At 36.6% G+C, this 21,419-nt stretch overlaps 1 protein-coding gene and 1 long non-coding RNA gene across 4 annotated transcripts; one reads left to right on the top strand and one right to left on the bottom strand.

Moving 5' to 3' along the window:
- Positions 1 to 728: 728 nt before the first annotated feature.
- Positions 729 to 10,095, bottom strand: LOC113066418 (SPRY domain-containing protein 7-like). Of its 3 annotated transcripts, XM_026238385.1 has the most exons (7): positions 7,440 to 9,941; positions 4,982 to 5,069; positions 4,755 to 4,831; positions 4,214 to 4,330; positions 3,945 to 4,111; positions 3,483 to 3,585; positions 729 to 1,816 (listed from the first exon to the last, which is right to left on the bottom strand). In XM_026238385.1, exons 3-7 carry the CDS (start codon positions 4,786 to 4,788, stop codon positions 1,719 to 1,721), a joined length of 519 nt encoding a protein of 172 aa, XP_026094170.1. In that variant the 5' UTR covers positions 4,789 to 4,831; positions 4,982 to 5,069; positions 7,440 to 9,941; the 3' UTR covers positions 729 to 1,718. The 3 variants fall into 3 exon arrangements, with proteins under 3 accessions (XP_026094170.1, XP_026094125.1, XP_026094242.1); XM_026238340.1 differs by having other exon boundaries at positions 4,755 to 5,069; positions 7,440 to 10,095; XM_026238457.1 differs by lacking the exon at positions 7,440 to 9,941 and having other exon boundaries at positions 4,982 to 5,121.
- LOC113066608 (uncharacterized) lies at positions 6,036 to 11,780 on the top strand. The gene is made up of 3 exons (XR_003279207.1): positions 6,036 to 7,051; positions 10,545 to 10,709; positions 11,162 to 11,780. It is a non-coding gene; the product is annotated as an uncharacterized LOC113066608 (long non-coding RNA).
- The last annotated feature ends 9,639 nt before the right edge of the window (positions 11,781 to 21,419 follow it).

Below are 21,419 nucleotides of genomic sequence, written 5' to 3' on the forward strand. Positions count from 1 at the left end.
AGTATTGTATATGCAAATCATACTTCTAAATCACTTTATGCACATTTTAAGCTGAATCATACATGCAACACACTAAACGAGATATATTAAATTGCTTATTAATACTTCTGAACAGTCAACTGTGATGAAATATACATTTAGGGATTGATTTATTGTAACTTTTTTAGACAAGTAATATGCCACTGATAAATGTTAGTGACCGTGATTAGTTAAATAATTGCTGGATCGTTATTTATTTATTTCATTATTTTTTGGACTGGTTCATTTTGGGAAAGAGCCGAATCCCAGAAATGAGTCGGATCCTCATCACTATGGGGGGACTCGATTTATGTACGTAGAACCGGGGTGGTGCAGAGCAGACGGGACACCGACTCCTGTATTGTTACTGTAATATGATTTATGTTTTTTTGACAATTAACAGGTCTTGTGGATGCATTCTACAGTTATACGCCACTTCATTATGGGGTTCCAGGTAAAGGATAATGATAAAAGGAGCAATGATTCTGCAGTGAAACATTACTGGAGTTAAGTCGAGGTGTTTCTTCGGACCCGACCCGTACAGTAGACGTGCGTCATCGTGAGTAGACTAGAGATTGCGCAAGTTTGCTCATCTGACATGACGCGTACGCCAGTTACGTACGTAAAAATGCGTCATCGCGCAGTACAGTGCGCTCCAGACAGGCCTTTGAGTCATTGAGCAAAAATTCACACTTTAATAGAAACAGGAACATGTTTAAGTCTTATATTATTGTAAGGTAAATACAAAGTGTTTCTGAACAAATGACAGAAGAAAAACCGTTAGACAACGAAGACCTGTCAGCTTAGAACATACAAAAATGACATCATGTTCAATATTCCCTTATTTATTGAAAACAGTTTTGTGATCAGTTGTAACAATTAACAGAGAAAAATACTTTATTAAATATCTAAGGTAAATAACCCTTACACTTCTTATCCTCTTGTATTGTCTCACATTTTCTTAATATATTAGTCACACTAAATGCGGTGCAGAAACCGCAATAATGAGAAGACAGTGTATATCAAACGCAAGATAATATGGAAAATACAACCAAATATAAACTCCATAAAATTTTAATATATGTGTTTTTGTAGAGCTTGTGTAAAACCAAGTCATTATGATGTATATGGAGAGTGCAGCTGCAGGTCATACATCAGACAGACAACAAAGAAATCAGACAAACAATAAGAAGAACAGAGACAGTATTTTAAGTCAGTATCAGCATTTCAGGTCAGCATCACTTAGTTCTCTTGAAATGAATAAAGCATAAAGTCATGATTGTCAGCTGTAATATGTTACTCCATTATTGCCCATTTTTGTATTCAAACCAGCCTTAAAACACAAATTCATGGCCTGGTTTCACAGACAGGGCATAGATTAAAGCAGGACAACAGTGCACTGTTAATACTGTACATCAGTAAATGTACAGTGTTTGATTAAGAGTAAACTAAAGATGTATGTTTTGAGATCAGTGCACATACCATTACTGGGCAGATGATATAATACAATTTATTTGAAAAACGTAGAATGACTTTTTAAACTAAGTAGTAATGGCCAGATATGTGTAGGTTTTACACGAGTCAAAATCACAGATGGCATTACTTCAATTTCTTTCAGTTTTCTGAGCCACACAATCTTTGGAAGTCACTCATGATCATAGCACTTCAAATCCCAGCTGTGGAGTAGCACATCATGAACTTTAGAAGATCTGTTGCTCAAACAGAATCTTCTGGTAGCCTTGCGGAGGAGGATGGTAGAAGTCACTGAACTGGCAATCCAGAATTGCACTATCATCAACTGTGAGGGACAAGACCAAGCCACACAAGTTCAGATGTGTTATTTAATAATAAATTCTATTTCAAAATGCAAGAATTATGAAAAGCTACCAAAAGACTTATGTTTTAGGTAATTCTTAGGCAACTCAATTTGGGAAAGTATTTAAGAAAAAAGGTTGTCATCTAACTATGTTATATAAAATCACACTTTGAAATAATCACATTTTGTTGCATTGCATCTTAAAATGAAGACAGACACAGTTTTTGTTTTATCCAGTTTTTTTAATCAATATTTATTTATGTAGTGCAACTTATAACATCCAGAAAAAAAAATGAATCACTGATTTGGAAAAATGATATTCCCCTTGTGTCAGTATTTGGTTAAAGCACCTTTTTCTTTAATTACAGTCTTTAGTCTGCTGGGATTTGTCTCTACTAACTTTGCACATCTAGACTTTGTGATATTTGCCTGCTCTTCTTTGCAGAACTGCTCAAGTTCAGTCAGTTGATGGTGAGTGTTTATGGACTGCAGCCTTCAAGACGTTCCACAGATATTCAATGGGGTTTCAGTCTGGGCTCTGACCAGGACATGCAAGGAAATTCACTTTTTTCTCCTTCAACCACTGTGTGCTCAGTTTTGCTGTGTGCTTTGGGTCACTTTCATGTTGGAACCCTCTTCCTATTGGCAACCTTCTGGCAGAGGGCAGCAGTTTTTCTTCAAGAATTTGACTGTATTTTACCCCATTTTTCCTTCTACCCTGACCAGTGCCCCAGTCCCTGCTGCAGAGAATCTTCAAGATGCTTTATGTCGTGACTGCATGTGACCTTTCTTGAGGAGTAGCTTTTTTTCCTTGCAACCCTCCCATACAAGCTACATTTGTGAAGAATTTGTGATATTGTTGTCACATGCACACAGTGACCACTCTGTCATATATTGCTGCACCTGCTTCAGAGTTGCTGTAGGCCTCTGAGCAGTTTTTCTCCTGGCTCTTCCAGTTTGGAGTGCCATTCTAATCCATGGAGGGTCTGTGTTGTAACAAACACCTTCCACTTCTAAATAATAGACTTCACTCTGCTTCTAGACATTGATAAAGCCTTAGAAATGTTTTTGTATCCATCTCCTAACTTGTCACCCAATAGTTGATTGTTTGCTTCAGTTGCACTACCAAGGACTGAAAGGCTCAGTTAAAATGCTGTCAAATTACCACAGATGATCTCAGTTGAATTGATTGAGATTACGAATCATTTTTAGGAGGTGGGTGATCTTTTTTCAAACTCAGATATTCTGTTTTAAATTTTTTCTGACACGTTGGTGTTATATCTTTCACTTGGATGTCATAAGTTGCACTGAGTAATTACAGCTAGATAAAACAAAAAGTGTGTCCATCTTCATTTCAGGCTGCAAAACAACAAAATGTGATTTTTTTATTTTATTTGTGTGTGTGTGTGTGTTTGATTCTTTCTAGACCCAGCATAAACACTGTGCGACGCTGGAATCAAAGAACATTAAAAGACTGATCATCTCTATGCAGTTCATCACTAACTACAGGGTAACAGAGAATACAAATCTTATTTTGTAATCGTGTTATCATGTAACAGAGCACTCCTGTCTCACTGGCAACCAAAGAAGATGTTAGTGGTTAGTTATAGTCATTAAAAAAAAAGAAATAATGCTGAAAAATACTTACCATAAACTACAGGATAAACAGTCCCTCTAATACCTGACGCCGGACAGTTCATATTCTTCCCGTTTAGGTACAAATTCAGCTCCACGTGGTCATACGTAACACCCTACACACACAAAAATGGGCGAAACCAGAAAATTTGATACATGAAGCTATTATACTGAAAATTAACCACTGCTTTCATGAAATCCATCAAAGCTCCTGTCAGCATACATATTAGTGCTAACAGGTTTCCAGTTTGCAGATAACCCAGTAAACTCAGTATGAAATTACAGTCAGGTGGTATGCCAAAATGAAGTATTTAATGAGTCTGTAACAACACAGTTAAGATCTCTTGTTATTATAAAAAGCAAAACCTAAATGGAAGCACAGTCCAACATTAAATGCTTCTCCCTTTACCAAGCACACATAAATATTTATATTTAGCAACAAATCCCATATGTATTTAATGCTGCTAAGACTCACCACAATGTCTCCTTCCTGTGGTAAGCTGTTTGCAGGTAATCTGTTCTTCTCTTCATTGTTGTGGTACACGGTGCCGTCTTGCCGGAGCACAAGGCTGTGCAGGTCTCTGCCCATAGGGATCTGGTTCAGATTTGCTTTCTGCGTCGCCACTCCTACTCCCCAGACACCTGCGAGAGGCCAGGTTCACAAAGTCACACCTAACAACTAAAATCAAGTATTGAGTGATTTATCTAACTTACATGTAAATGCTTGCATGCATCATGTCTTACCTGCGGACTGAATCTTGAACTCAAAGTAGCTCTTGTTTTGATGGAGAGGGGCGTTTGCGATGCAACCACCAGTTCCACATATGCGTCTTCCACTCTTTACAATGACAACATCAGTACCTGAAATATAATGGGGGGGGGGGTCCAGTTTTCACATACTTAATTAACAGCATAACAAATCAAAATAGTTTATTATAATTTTTTTCCTGCTTCATGACGTTGTGAAATTGTGCACGTTTTCATCCTTTTTCAAAAATGCTATACATTTTGTGTCATTTAACTATTGTTTATGAAGTCCCCTTGCCTCTTCTCATTGAATTATATACATGTCATTATAAATCTCAAACTCAAAGAACTGTAAATACACTGATATGTCAAATCTGGTAACATTAAAGAGATCATAACACTTCAATCATTGTATGGCGAAAAAAGGTTGTTTTGTTTGTTTGTTTTTAAGGAGAGCCCTGTTCATCAAACCGTTTATGCGGTACTCAAAATGTTTTCCGTGAATTTAATGTCTGAAATGTCAGATCTTGACCCTTACCCATGTGATGAGTGTCCAGCTGAACCGTGGGCATCTCCTTCAGTGTTACGTGGCCGCTGTTATTGTCTTCACAACAGCTGAAACAGCATGAAACCAAAGCCGCCATGATAGTGTTTCTTTCACAAGTATACCCTTACAGTTAAATTATGTGGTTATGTTCTATTTAGTTGTTATACGAGGTTATTTGTGCTACAAATCATGGGAGATCATTTTCTCATTCCCCCTACATAAGCTAGCAGGATATGACGCAAAGGTTCTTCTTCTTCAACGTTTAATGGTGGTTGGCAAACCAGCGTTCGCTGCGTATTCCGCCGCCTACCGATGATACATTGATATCAGGAGAGAGAGAGAGAGAGAGAGAAAAAAAACTGTTATATAACATTATTGCTTTCAAAAAAAAAAATTTTTTTTAACGAGCTTTATAACCTTTATAAGACTACTGTTTAGTAGTTCATTCTGCAAAGTTAAAGAGTTTATCCCAGCATATATTAAATCTTCTTTAATTGTAGTCTTTGTCTTTCATATGAATACAGTTGATCAGCATATGCTCTGCGCTTTCTGTGAGTCCACATTTATTATAACACTGCCCAGAATCATGTTTCCCTGTGAAGTGATTTGTTGAGAGCAGAACTGACCAATTCTCAGACGAGATATAACTGTATATTCCTCTCTTTACACCACTAACTCTAATTGTTTTGTGTATTATGCAAATGCCGTACTTTATATCCGTTTTACCACCTCTCTTGCCATATATTTGTAAAAGATGTGAAAGTTTTTTTCCTTTCACTTTAATAAACTATATTATAGTTCAACGGCGACCTCTTGTGAACATTCGACAGACTGGCAATTACAGAAAAATCTGTCGTCAGTTACTCCCTCAATCCTTTCTTTCTTCTGTGAAACACAAATCGATATGATTATGAATAAAGTTAAGCATTCACTCTCATTGCTTTTTATACTTTCAAAATGAATGGAAGAACCGGGGTGACTACCAAGACTGTGCTTTACTGTTGTGTAAGAATTAGAGTAAATAATGACGGCGCTATTATTTTGGACAATTTATCGCTATAAAGTTCACCCAAATTGAAAATTCTGTCATGATTTACTCACCCTAAAGTTGTTCCAAACCTGTTTGAATTTCTCACAGCCACTGAACACAAAAGAAGATATTTTTTTAAATGTAACCAAACAGATGATGGCAGCAGCGTTGCACAAGATCCCGGGCCCTGTACATAGGCAGTCCTGATGGGCCCCCATGAAAATATCAAGGTAAAATAAAATATATATTCCAGACTTTTAAAGGGCCCTCTCTTCATTTGGGGCCCTGGTAATCAGTACTGGTTTTACCCCCAGTCCAACGCCCCTGGATGATGGTATCCATTCCAAAATCCTTTGGAAGTCAATGGCTACTGTCAACTGCATGTTTGCCAGCATTCTCCAAAATATCTTCATTTGTGTTCAGCAGAAGAAATAAACTAAAATGACAGAATTTAAGTTTTATGGTGAACTATCCCTTTAAACCTGTAAGACTGACCGAGTTATTACCTCACCAAACATAATGTCACTTAATCGTCAGGTAGTTTTGGACTTGCTGTCTTTAGGAGACACCATGTTTACATCAATCTGTCAACTATCAGACCGTACAGGTAACAGGGTGAAAGTATGATACGATAGACCAATGGTTAGACTTTGGATTTATGGCATTAGGTGTACAAGTCTGTATATGTGTGCAATCGCACTGAATGTGCGAGACAAATCTGAGGGATAACGATCGATGTGACCTTAAAAGCTTTTAACCTGCTCTGTGCCCCTCAGTCACAGCTGTGAAGGTTTGCATAGCAACAACCGCGCCGCTCAACATTAAGGGGGGATCTATATCTGACCAACTTCTTTCAAAAACGAAAATGTATCTTTTCTTGAGTTCATATGTTTTCTCGCTCTCATATCAAAGACACGTTAAAACAACCGTTTTGTAAGACGCTTGTTTGTTACTTGTAATTCGTAACTTCGATTTAAACTGTTGTTGTTTTTGACGTGCGCTAGTGTTGAAATCTGCACAGCAACAAGCGCCATGATTGCGTTTTTTGAGTGCCCTGGTTACTGGCGCGCGCGGTTTCTATCCAATAAAAGAGCGCGTGAGATTGTGTTCACAGTTATGCGGAGGAACTGTTTAACCCAACATCTCTGCTTTTCATAGGATTATTGCGTTGTTGTAAAAAATATTTATTTTGACTGACATCACCTTGTCCTTTGGGGTGACTAGTAAGCAGATGTCGAGGTAAATGGACAAAAGGAAGGTAAAGTAGGCACAGTGTCTCATCATATTCTTCCTGTCGACCTTTTATTTATAGACGTTATATATATTATGATTTAGCTTAAGCTAGTTTAATAATTAATAAATAGACGCTGTCTTGTAATGGCAAGAGAATGGTTTGATTTACTACTTTTTGTACAGGGTACAGAATTACACCAACTTTACCGGATTCGCCATGTTTTGATTTTGAAATGCAGGTTATGACAAATGAAGTGAGGTTATGTAGCGATGTTGGTTTGCTGTCGCTGTATAAACTAGTTTAGAAACGGCGAAGAGATGATCAACACGGGTCCATTCACTCATCCGCTCGCCTCTAGCCTTTTGAATGATAACAAATCCGTTATTTTCAGAACTGACCAATCAGATCTCACCAGAAACCTGCGCGTTGCTCAGCTCTGACACTCCAACTGATGTTTCTGTGGCAATTACCGGCTCCGATCTCGCCTTACCTGCCAAGAACAGCTTACTCAGTAGGGAAAAAAAACGTATACAGCCAGTTTGGGTGCACTATGAACTTCTCTATGAAAAAGGCCAACTTAGCTTCAGAAAGTGTTGAGTGCGAATTCATAAGTACCGTATTTAAGCTCTAGTGCAGCCGATGGAAGGGAGTGAAATAAGAGCAAAAGAAAGTGACGTGGTTTCTGCTCTATTTTCTTTCATCGGTTCGCTAATTATGTCCGTCATGCATGTCATTCGATAGCATCGTTGATTTCGCATGTTTTATTACGTAATACGATGTAGAAGTGGATATGTCATCAAAGGACTCATGATCGGTCAAGTTAGGGCACCTAGTATCGGCTTTGGTTTATTATTATAACGAATCATTTTATATTCAGATTCTGACACATCCAAGAATACCAGTGGCACCAAACCTTTCTTTAAACCAAAGTTTCACGATATAAAAAAAAAGAAAACAGTGTTACATAATCCTAAATGACCAATCAAAATGACACAAAATGAAAAAATGTTATAGGTTTAGGTTTCATGTATGTTCTACCTACAACGTAAGAGTCAGTGCATAGCCCCACACCAATAACTTTTTTCCTTGTACAGAAGGACATACACCTCCGGTGATTTTTATCACTGAAATCAGCTGTATGGCATCCTACCACCGAGAATCTAAAAAGTGTTTTATTTATTTATTATTATGCGTCTTTAATACAAATCAATAACCATTAAGGAGAATCAGTGCAGCTTTTCAGAGCAGTTTTAGTAATTAATGGTACGAAACGGTTTTCTACGAACAGATAGATATTCACTATCAAAGTGTCAAGCGGATTTTGAGTGAATGATCCATTTAAATTGAGTTGCTGGCCAGTTGCACGTATTTATTTATTTGTAGGTTGTTTTTTTTTTTTTTTTTTTTGGGTGGCAAGAACAACTGCCATCAGAAATGTGAGTCCCGGAGCTGCGCTTCGTCGTTCAAGATAATCAGGCTTTCTTTCAATAAATTATTATTTTTTAATTATTAAGGCAAGAAAATCTGCCTGTACTGAACGACCCAAAATACGTCTTGTCGCTTCACATCCGTTATTTCAATTCAGGTTCATTCAAAAGCGAATAGTGGTGTGGCTGGATATTAGAGGAATCAGTCACTTAAGAATCAAATCAGTTAAATCTGAGCTAACATTTAGGTTTGTCTCAGTAATTTTTGGTCATTCGTAAGCTATTACTTGAGGGAACAACTTAATGTTTCGAGTTGAAGTGCTTTTAGAGGTTTTATGTAGATTCGCATTTTTGTCTTTCATTCGCTTATTTGACAGTTTTTGGACAGCTGATCCAGATGAACGCAAACTTTTCTTAATCTTGGCCTGAGGCTGGACTCGATTTGAAGAATGGTTTGGTTTCATTAGTATCGCCTGAGCCTTTCAGCAGAGTGTGTAAATATACTTGATATTGACGATTCTTACCAAGCGAAAGAAACGCGAGAATCAACTCAAACACTTAAAAAATACCAAAAGGAGCCGATCTAGATGAGATTCTGTCAGCACCCCTCCCATTAATCTTAACCTAAAAGAAACGGGGTGATCTGAAAACTTCAAACCATTTAAATTTTCCCAGAAGATGGCGATGCTGCGTAATTGAAAATGTGTAAATAAAGACGTCAGGTACATTACTGATAGGATGATGCTTATAACTGTTCTCTAAGAAACGTTTCATCTATAACAGTAAACTAAAAATAAAATGTATTTTTATTGGAATTTGGTGAGAAATGAATGTGGTTAGATGTATGTATTTGACAGAAACTGCAGTTCTCGCACAACGTGGCCCTGTACAAAAAAAAAATAAAATAAAAAATGCTGATTGTAATGTTTTTTTTTTAAATTGTATATTCCTTTATTGCATTTTTATATGTACATAAATTGTTTAGATTAATTTGAACTTAAACTCTTATGCAGCTTATGCGATGTTTTATCACATTTCATGTCAACGGTTCTCAGCTCAAAAGCGTTTAAAACACCGGTATTTCGACAGCATGTCATTAGTCCGTCGTTAATCTTCTCGTGCTCTCCTGATGAGCCCCCCGCAGACGGGAAACGGCCCGCCTAACTCCAGCAGCACGGTCAATACTGGAGGATTCGCTAGTGCTTTGACTCCAATATTTACGTGCTGCTACAGCCAGGCAGCCAGTCAGTCACAAGGCCAAGTTCAGGAGACTCACAGAAACACGGAGTCTTGCTGCTGCTGTTGTTTTCGCCTACTAGACCTTTCTCTTCTGTCTTTTCATCCGTCTGAATCTGAAGTGCGTCTGTCCTGTCGTTCTTGCCGCAGCACAGTACGGCCTGCATCCCCGTTATAACTCACAAACCATTCTGTGCTGCTACAGTACCGACAGGCCCCGCACAGAGCGCGCGCACACGCACTCACGCGAGGCGCGCGCCCACACAGCCGCACACACACGCTCCTCGTTTCGCAACCTGAAAACATAAGATCAATACAAGACAATGAGTTATAAGTGTCAATATGACTAAAAGCTCTAATGACATTTTCACAAAATGACTTCGCGGGCAAAAGTAACTTGTTGAGGACGTTAGAATCAATAATCAAAAATAGAGATAAAATACCAAGCTTGGGGCTTGTGGCCTTATTTCTCACTTTTGGTTTTGCTATGCAAATACAGCATGTCATAGGTAACTGATATAATCATGTATGAAAAAATTTGAAAATGCATTTATTTCAAGTAAAGTTATTTATTTTTTTTGTTTTAATTGGCAACCACACAAAAAAATTGCAGCTGACAATGTCCAACTTCAAGGTCAAATGCATTGTTTTTTTATTTAAGTTTGTTACATCATGAAAAGCAGCCCACAAATGCCAAACTTAAGTAAACATCTCAGTTTTTAAAGATATAAAATGTTTTATTTTCAGAAATGTTATATAATGTTACATTGTGCACCTTACACTCATATGACCTTAACACTTTTTTTTTTTTAATAACTGTCTTCTATTTTTAACAGTACATTTTTATTCCACAGAGATGGGTGGACTTTTCTGGAGAAGTACACAGTGCTCAAAATCTTTGTGCATACTTTTAACTCTCTGGTCAGTTGGGGTAATTTGGTACCTATTCTGAGAAAAACATATTTCCCACTGTGTTACACGACCTGCCTGTCTCTCACTGATCAAATCACTATTACCAGGTAAGTGTGCACTGTGATTAAAAACTGAACTGGATCATACCTTTATTTAGAGAAATTTGACAAAAGCAGTAAACTTCAAAAACCAACAACTGTTATTAAAACATGAACTGAATCATATTTTCAAAATTATTTTCATATTCAATATAAGAAAAAAATTGCAAGTAGATTCATTGAGGTAATTCAAATCAGTCAAGACATGCATTTTTAAAGAGCAATATGAGTAATCTAAACAACAAGGTTTCATACAGTTGTGTCTTAAACCATCTTTGAAATGACTGTTATGTAGGGGTGTTACAAATAATTTACATGATGTTTGCAAAGTGCAAAATAATCACGCAAAAAAATAATTATTTCACACATGACTAACTTTCAATATTTATCATGTTCTATTTCTGATGTAAACCCACAGGTTTCTGTTTCGTTCAGTAAACACATATGTGCTTTTGTACCAGGTGACCCAACAGTGACAATAAACTTTTGGTGTAACAAGCAAGAGGACAGGGAAGCATCTGCTGTCTATAAGGGTAAAATTACAGGTTATGAAAAGAAGCCCATGGACCTCTGGGAGAAAAAAACGTGTTCCCTGACAAAAGCCTGAAATCTCCAACATTATAACATTTACTTATGTTGTCTGTATGATTTTCCCATTCTTGTTGTTTTGTATTTTTTTAGGCACTTAAAAAATTCTTTATACTTCATGGTATTTTTCAATTAAAAATAATAATTCAACTGAACCATGCTTCTTATAAGCTATATAGTTAAAATGGTTCACTTACACATGGTTACACTTAGTGGTGTACTTCCAGTTCTTTGACTGTGTCACAGCTCAGTGTCATGCCGTGTGTTCTACATTCCTTTCCTGGAGAAAACAAAATTAAAGGAAAATTTATAAAGCAAAAATTCTGGCTTTTATGTTCCTTAACAAAATGACAAGTAAATACAAAGTATAATATCAACATAACATGCAGTGTGTTTTTTTTAACCTTAAGTTTTCTTGCACGTGTACATTATTTGAAATATTGAAATGAATGCTGTATAATCTTCTAGTAAATAAATCCTAGTGTTATTGTTTGTTACTGTGTGTGTGTGTGTGTGTGTGTGTGTGAGAGTGTGTGTGTGTGTGTAAGAAAGGAAACCCATGCCCAACAAACAAGACCAGAACAGTAACAAACCTACGAAGAGGTGTTTTCTAGAAATTACATAGTGTGGGATAAAACATGGTTTAATTAAATGTAAAGTTAAAAAAGTATTATATTTAAAAACAACAACACACTTGCCAAGTACAAATACAAAGGACAAAATCAAACCAAAGGACAAACAGTACAAAGTACATTTTAATGATGCCCACAATATAAATGTAATTTTAAGCAGTAGTACTAAAACTTAACTTTAAAGACACACTTGAAATAAACTAACCTTAATGGGTTAGTCATGTAGAAAGAAAAAAAGATGAATCATCATTTCAGCCTAAATACCGAGCAACATCAGAATAAAATGATTTTACTCCAACAAATATTTTTTTTAAATTGTAACTTACTATTGAGTGCATTTGATAAATTCAATTCATAAAGGCATAAAACTCAGAGATGGTTTTCATGAAATGTATAGTCTCAGTATCTACTGACTCACAGTGACTGTCTATTATAGGGTAATAAAACCTAGAAGGGACAATGAATTCAACAACATAAAAGCCCATCAAAATGTATTTAGTTCTTTTTATACATTCAAGTAATATACATTGAATGTTACACTTCAGGGCACATGTGTACATCAATTTTAAAAAAAAAACAATAGTTAATAAAATAGTACTTGTGTACTGTATGAATAACCAATAGTTAATTTGCTAACCGAAATGACACACTGGTGATGTGAAGGAGTAAGTCTGATTAGTGTATTTTTACGAGACTGCAGCTAGATGTGCTGGTCCCTGTAACTTTGTATGCCAGAAGTTAGCTTCCTACCACAGAAAGGGGAAGCTGCTCCCATCAGTTAACTTGCTTTTACAAGAGTAACAAGCAAAGGGGGCACGAGAGCACACAAGTGTGTGTGAAAAAACATTTAAAGACACAATATCTGCCCAATGGGACAGCATAAAACAATCCTGGAACTAAAGAAACCAAGTCTGACATTTTTAATCCCACTCTACACACAGTTGACAAAAAAAAAAAATAATGAAAAATAATAATCTGTGCATAATCAGTGTACTCTTGAAAACATCTATACTTAAAATACTAGAAAATACAATATTTCATACATAATAATAAAAAAAAGGTTACAAAAAGTTTGTAAATAAAGATTTGCTAATATATTTCAAAACAAAGAACTGGAAGCAGAATACATTAATCTTATAAATATCAAAAATGGGATGCTATATTAATTAAATATTTTTATTTCACAATTTATTCTTCAACACACAGCTTATAAAATGTTTATGTTGTTTGGTCAGTCTTAAATGCAGCACATTTCAGATTTTCAATTTGCAGTTTTGTGTTGTTGTTTTTTTTATTTTGCAAGGTTCATTCGTATTTCTTTACAAATTGTGTTTAGATGTACAGTAAAGCTTCAGACTATTATAGATTGACATGAAACATCACAGTACACTACAAACACAATATACAAGTTGTTTCATATTGCATGAACGAAACGTCACTAAAACACTTCAAGCACTTTAACTGGAAGGAGTGGGTGGAGGTGGGGGGGGGGGGGTTTCCCTGGCCTAATACCTTGACAACTGCACCAGTCCCCATAACAAGTGCATTTGCCTTGGTAACGTCAGATAGGGGCAGCCCCCTGGCAGCTCATGTAGTACTAAGAAGAGCTTACAATGAAGAGCTCTGCTGTTTGGCATCAGACAGCTCGACTGGCGCTGTGTTCCTCTTAGCAGATAGCTTTGTAATTGACACTCAGATCAAGATTTTCATTTCTGTGTTTTGCATCTTAATGATCATTTACAAAAGGACACACACAGATACACACCCACCAAGAATCGAGAGTCCTGTGATCTTGCTGGGCAAACAAACACACGACACTGAGGCCCGAGTTAGGCCCGAAAATTACGTTTCATACCGATCGGTTTACTACTAGCAAGTGAGGTTATGAAATCAAAAGCCCCCGCCCCAAATGTTACTGACATTCAGGTTTCATGATAATAACACAGCCAAGTGACTCTTCTTATTTTCCCTTCAAGCTAATTCTACTTGAAACTACATCAACCAACGTCTTTGAATCCTAAAGGCCTTTCTTTAACTTTGTGGCAAGAGGCACGTTGAAGTGAGCTAACACAAAGAGGGGGGAAAACACAGCAGAAACCTCAAACTCATTTTGGGACCAGTTCTGCTATCGCACTAACTTCAAAAAGCCACTATACGATGTTTACAGGCAAAGAGATGTTGACATTAAAATGAGCTAGAACAGTACAGGCCTGTAATACTATCTACAGGAGCTGCTGCTGCTGCTACTCAAAAGATGAAAATGTGATGCCATTGAAGTCAATATGGCACCAAAGTATTACACAATGCGAAATTCCACAATATTATTCATGTCAGAATCGACATGAATAATATAAGCCGTGATGGTGCCTCAATTCATGCACAGCAGCAGCACAAAAACAACTAACAATTTTTATTTATTTTTTTCTCATACAGTATACTAAATGCCATTCAGGGTGTAAGACAAAGGGCATCATCTTATTGCTAAGGTTAAAAAAAACTCAATTTGAGTGGAAGCCAACAGACAAAGATATTCCACCTTTTTTATGTTGTTAGTATATTTTCATGGCATCCGAATTAAAAGGAACAAATAATGATTAGAGAAAAATCATAAAGTTAAGTAACAGGCCCTACATGTACAGAGTTTTTCATAATGGTGTGGGATGGGGATCTGAGTCAAATGCAATATTACATAAGCATTAAAATAAGGGAAAAAATGCATTAAACACTGGGCATATAACAGGGACCAACAGGCTCAGTGGTATATGCTGTATGTGACAAACACAGCTCCTACAGAGAACACATCTAAGGGTTTCCATTTGGATTTGGGCCAAGAGGTTACAAGTTTATATTATAACTGTGGGAATGAATGACACTTGCAATACACATCATAATGAACTAGTACAAGTCATAAAGAACTATCATGATTGTGATGAGTCTCATGGTCACAGAGACACGAGAGAACAAGCTAACGCTCACTAAGATCAAAGGTTACAGCAAAATTTGGAAAATTTCTTTGTAGCAAATTTGTAGCAACAGGGTGAAAATGCAGCTGGACCTTGAAAGGGTAGATTCAAGTAGAAAAGTGTAGAAAGAGTGTTTTACAAAATATAACATTGTTAATAAAATGTAACAACCTGCTTTTAATAAAATGACTTCCAATAATCTTTTGCCTTGAGGATTTTTTTTAATATTAGTGAGTGCTAAATTAAAATTAAAAGCAGGATTTCAAAGTGCTAAAAAAAATGTGTGGAATGTTACTTTCTTTCTTGTAAGAAGTCACCTCTTATTATTAAATACCTTGTTATCTAATGTCTGTAAATAAGCTAAATAAATATAGGACTGTCCCAAACTCTGCTCCGCTTGTAAAAATAAAACTAAATACATTAATATTTCAAAATATGAGTGGCTGGCTGAGAATGTGCATTAATTTGGGCCTTGTTGGCATGCTTTTGTCATTGTCCATCGTACTTTAACACACATCAGCCAACGTCTTGAGTGGTTGATATAAAAAAAAAAACACAAGCCCCGTATAATGCTGTAAACTTTAGTCCTAATCTGAAGACAAACTCTATGTAAAGTGGTCGAAGTGGGTCATCGTCATAATGTCCAGCCTCGCTCACAATAGACCACTAAGGGATCACCTCATGACCACAATTACACACTGACATGACAATATAAATACACACACACCCGGGTATTTTTAATCCTCCTCACACAGACAAGCTACAAGTGTGACAATGAAATATCTGTGCAAAATGTGCAAGTTACTGTTTTTTTTGTTTTTACAAATAATTACTCATATTTATTTCTTTGTATAGGAGTGAATGAAGAGACTGAACAGTTGTTGTTGTTGTGGCTGGACAATCAGTAAAAAAGGCATGTCACCATGACAATATCTGTTTTATACATTCCTGATATTCTTTTTCTAGCTGACTGGAAGCCGTATGACGTTAAAATCTTACTGACGCTTTATATTAAAAGATATATGTTCAACTGTCGTTTTTAAATATTTTTTTAATAAATGAAAGTTTTGATTAAATGTGTGTGTGTGTGTGTGTGTGCAATGTGTCGAACATTTAAGTAGCCAACTTTATTAGGTAACTATTACCAGTTTTACAATATATCCACTGTAAAATCATACTATAATTATAAAGACTTTACACAGTAATTATCATATTTATATAATTATGCACAGATACAAGGAATTCCCATGATTTGTGCCCAGTAATTTTTTATTTTCATTACTTTTTTGTTGTAAAAATCATGTTTGTGATTGGTGAGCAAGCTCTTACACTGCATTGTGGTATGACTAGGCATATATTAAAACATTTTTATATTAATTTGCAATAAAAAGTCCACTACTGCTCTACAGAAGAAAATGATCACTGCCTAAATGAATGAGTTTATTTTAAAAACTTATCAGAACTATTCATATTTTTTCCAATAATTCAAGTAAACTGCCATACATTGCACTGAGTGATGAAAAAAACACTCAAAGTCATTCAAGGCAACAATATTGTCCCTCTGACACAATGTAGAGCAATAACCAAAGAAATATCAATTCTGACTCTGATTAAAGTCACACTTGGCCTCAAAAATAGTTACAGAGTGAGTGGACGACTTACACTACATTAAAGTCTGACTAAACAAAATTACACTTTTGAAAAGTGTCTACAGCTGTTTGGTTTAAACAGCTACAGAAAACAAGCTGTGGACCAATAATGCCAATAGTTGTTGTTTTTTTTTAATAAAGGGTTGTGTGACTTATAAAATATATTTAAAACATTTATCTCTATGTTAAATTTGTCTGATGACTTGTTTGCCTATGCCATAACTGTATCAAAAATAATGAAAAAAGTCACAACTTTTGGCTCATTTGAATGTCCACGAGACAGACTCCCAATACACACACAGACTGAAAGAGAGGAGAGGAACACACACCTCAGCTATTCTGCATCTGACATGGGCTTTTTCTCAACAGGCCTGCATTTTCAAATCCACCCCCACAGTGGTTCAAGGCTTACTTTTCCATCCAGTTGCATACAAAAACTGCACAGAAAGTTATTTATTATTTGAAAAACGGAAACAGCCTCTGACATTCATCAAAGAAGCTGAAAAAATACAAGTGGTGCTACTGAACACTAATAATAAACGTATCAAGTAATTGATTTTTTTAATCAGATATTTATTGAAGATCAGGACATAATAAACGTTTTCGTATTTTGTGAATAATACAAATAAAATTCGAGCGTAAATCCACCAACTTGCAGAAGAAGTTGAAACTGGCCAGCTTGTAACCATATTGCTGAACTCCAATTCACATTAGTGATGGGATTTATGGCTCTTTGAGGGGATCCGGATCTTCAAGATCCGTTCCTTTCAAAGAGCCGTTCAAAAGAACGGCTCTTTTGGCTCTTTTTAAATATTTAGTCAGTTTTAAGAAGCCAGCTTGGGGGCATCTCAGTTTATCCTGGAAATAATCACTGGGAGGAATGATGAGGTGAGATTTGTAGTCAAATAATTAAAACTCAGATATGACACACCAATACTTATGTTATTCATACAATACCTACTCACAAATAAACATCAAAAACAAAGCTGGCTGCAATTAATTTCTGTGCAAAACAGCTTTTACTACAAACACTTCCACACAAGAACATTGTTATCACATCACACAAGAACATTTTGATAGAAAACAAAAAAAATATTTAAAGTAGATAAAATTAGAATAAATAAAATGGAAATGTCTACATACTACATACTATTACTACTGTAAACTTTGCAAATAGGACATCAGCCCCTTCAAGTCAATGAACAATAAGTGGGCTGCAATGAATGTCTGTGCAAAACAGCTTTTAGTGAAACATTTCTATACAAGAACAGTATCACAAAAGAACATTTTAATGTTTTTAAAAGAACAAGTTTTAAATGAACACAAAATTCAATGTAAATAAATACATAGCAGTTCCTTACTTTATGGCTTTTTCTGCCTCTCTTTTTTTGTCCTTGGGCAAATTTAATATCATCACGCTGGGTGCGCCCCTCCCCCTATAACTGTTCTGTCTCGCGGAGGAGCTTATTTGAGTGCATCTGTGTGAAACACGCATAGGGAAAATGAATGACAGAAAGAACGGCTCCCCTCCAGCGCGACTCGGCTCCCATCGTTCATGTTTATGAGCCGTTCAAAAGAATCGGTTCGTTCGCGAATGTCACAACTCTAATTCACATTTCTAAGAAAAGCTGAGAAGCAAGAATCTCTCTTTCTCTTGCAGACGAAAACGCGTCCTCTGCCCTCACAGCACTAGATGCACAAAAAACGCTACATTTCACTATTATTTCACCTGAACACAAGGACACTCGACGATTTATAATATCCAAGTAGTAAGGTCAGCACAAAACTCTGGCTCATGGGTAATTTGTGTCGATTTTTATAAGTTAAATAAAGACCACAGTTGTCCATTCAGTCTAATTGTAACATATTACGTTGGACGTCTCAATCAAGAGCATTACACTGTCACCGCGTCATCTTACACTAATAATAATAATAATATAAAATAAAAACTTTTTTAAAATAAATATAGGTTTTCGTGCTTGGACTTATAAAATGGCGCAAAGTATTTAACGTTGCCCTAAAAAATGCTTTAAGGCAGTTTCACGACAACGTGGTCTGTAAAAAACAAAACAAATGACATTCAAAGTCAACTATTGTATGTCAAGCTCGACGAATAAACAGTTTCAAACATCTTACCGGGTAAAATGCTTGATGTGTGTCCTCTCTGATCTGAGTTCAGTGTGTGATTCATCACAGATTCGGACTGAACTGCGTGTATCTGCGCAGCGGCTCGTCCGTTACTCCCGCTCAAAAAGCGACGTCAAAAAGCACCAAAATGACAAAACCTTCATCACCACCGCGCTGAATCCCAATCCTAAAACCCTCTGGTATTTTTCAGAATTTTTCTATATTTTTGGCTGGGTCGAGTGTTATTTTTACGAATTATTTTTTTTTAAAATCGCATGTTTTCCATATTACGCAGCTAGCTGAGCGATAGCCCCCTTTTCTCCTTCGGCTCCACGGTCGGATCGTATTGGTCACTTCTGTGCTCGTCGACACCAGATCGCAGGCGGTTTAGCTCTCTAGACGTGCTCCGACTGTGCAGTTTCCCCCACATTCAGATAACAAGTCTAATGTTTAAGACGATGTGTCGCGCGCGCTGACCCTCTATGCGCGCGCTCTCGGTGTTGATGTTATCGCCGCTCACTCGAAAATGGCGCCGAAAGTGACTCTCCTCATTCAAATCTGTAAGAGCCGCCCCCAGCTCGCGTGTGCATGCCGGGAACATGGACTTGGAGAGCGGTTTTGAAGGTGGGAGATTAGAAAGATTTTACTGAAAGAAACATTTCTTCATCACCCTTAAATTACGAAACAATCTTACAATATTCTCTTAAACTGCGCGTTGAGAGACGTGCATGTGTTTAAAGGAGAACAATCCCGTGTGTCTATGCCAATTGAGGGGAGGCACCCAAATCGGGAGAGATAAGGAGCCTATTAAAATAAAAAGTAGCCCTTGGCTATCTAATGCTTGTCATTTAAGCTATTTCATCGACTACTTCCCTTCCAGCTCCCTATAGAGAAACATATGTAAGGTGTCCTTCTATATACGCCCTATGCAAACTGATAGCTCAGCCTCAGTGGTGCTGTAAAATATCCATTCTGTTCAGAAAGAGAGGGTGATATGACCTGGTTTTTCTTCAGCAACTGCTTTGTGACACACTTGAAAGCCCAAATCTTAATACTGCCCACTTATCCAAACACAGATACTCTGTAGTAGATACCAGCACAAGATTTAACCCATTTTTTGTAGTTTGGGTGATTAATTAACCTACTAACATTCATATGCAGCAGTATAAAGGCTGTAATAATCTGACCGAACCTTCATTACACATATGGCACCTTGCAGCCAATAGATACTAATAATCCACAGTTTATATTTGTGTATGTCAGAATCAACCTTATCATGGATCCCAGCTTTGTTATTGTTCGATTACATATGAATATTACAGGGCTGTGTAATCAGCTAAAAGATGTTAAGCTAATACAGCATGAATTACAGTCAAATACATGAAGCATGACGCTTTTGGAAGCATATATGAATAATAACCAAATGCACACTTTCAAAGACCTTTGTATACACATAAAGAGCTAAGTTCACTGGCAAACAATACAACAAATAAAGGCCTATATTTAAGGCCCTGTCTCACAGCACATTTTATCTACATTACTGACTAATTTCTGACTCCATGACTCCTGTATCATCTCATAATGCAAGTGTAGCAACAAGGTTCCTACTGAAGTTTAACACACTCTCCATTCACAGCTTGAATCTCTGAATCAAATTAAACCCTCTTCCTTCACATTTAACATCAAACAACTTTTGAAATAGACACACACTGCAGGCCTTCAAATTATTTCGATACATTCGGTGAAAAGATACAGGATGTTAATCTGATTAACACATTCTTAGATTTTTCTGTTAGTGTGTTTTGCCATTAATTAGATGTGTGGTTTTATTTTGCAGTTTGATGGAAATTAATGTTACGAGTTATCAGTGTAAAAGAAAAAAAAACAAGATGAAAATTTGCTGAGTCAGCAAAATAGGTTATGGCAGACTACAATTGTTGGATATATGAAAGTGTTGTACGCAGTATCTGCTACGGTTTTTTACTTTAAATCCTTGACCTGTTGGATAACTTATTCATGACTATAAACTTTAACCTAAAAAAAAAAATTAAATATGCTTTTCTGTTTTTAAAATGTATGATCCTAACATATTAGTAATTAGCTGTGAACTAGTAAGGACAAATACGTGTGCTGTGCACCCAATGCCCTTCAGACCTTTTTTTTTTTTTTTGTAGGGGTGTGAAAATAGGGGCAGTTGTAAAGGGTGAACTTGAGTGTGTGTGTTTATAAAAGGGTTTTGTTCTCTCAATGAAGGGTCTCGGACCCCCAACCCACCCCAAAGCTGTCTGAGGCAGCTGTACCCATGATCTCTTTAGTATGAGGGAGGGGGTGGGAGCATGTGAGGGGACAGCCCCCACTTTAACAGAGGCCAGAGCCTACACACTTAAGTAACAACATCCATCAAAAGCCAATAGATGCCTGCAAGTCAAGTCTGAGAATAAAACAGCAACCTTTGACCCCTGTTAAGTGGGCCGGCCTAACAAGACACAACCAAGGGCTCATGCTGGTTTGTTTGGTTTAACTTCATTTATTAGTGACCCAAAGCAGGAGAGATCTTACTAAAGTGAATGGTCTCTTTCCACATGGCTTTACAATATAAAAACCCTCTCTAATTAAATGCCTTGGAATATTTTGAAGGCTGAGAGTATGAACACAAAATAGTTCAGGTTTATTCCTAAAATATTTGACATCACCTCATAGAAACTGCACAAACACACTTTATCTGAAATTTTGTTTCTGGCATTATAGCCTGTAAAATGT

Source organism: Carassius auratus, chromosome 1 (genome assembly GCF_003368295.1).
Source record: "Carassius auratus strain Wakin chromosome 1, ASM336829v1, whole genome shotgun sequence".
NCBI classification, from domain to species: Eukaryota; Metazoa; Chordata; class Actinopteri; order Cypriniformes; family Cyprinidae; genus Carassius; species Carassius auratus.

What these genes read in the sequence shown, in the direction of transcription:
- LOC113066418 (XM_026238340.1), bottom strand. Translation starts at nt 4,860, where the DNA reads ATGGCGGCTTTGGTTTCATGCTGTTTCAGCTGTTGTGAAGACAATAAC. An exon ending in GCTGGACACTCATCACATGG is followed by an intron (nt 4,331 to 4,754) that starts GTAAGGGTCAAG and finishes ATTATATTTCAG; the next exon opens with GTACTGATGTTGTCATTGTA. An exon ending in TGTTTATCCTGTAGTTTATG is followed by an intron (nt 1,817 to 3,482) that starts GTAAGTATTTTT and finishes TGTCCCTCACAG; the next exon opens with TTGATGATAGTGCAATTCTG.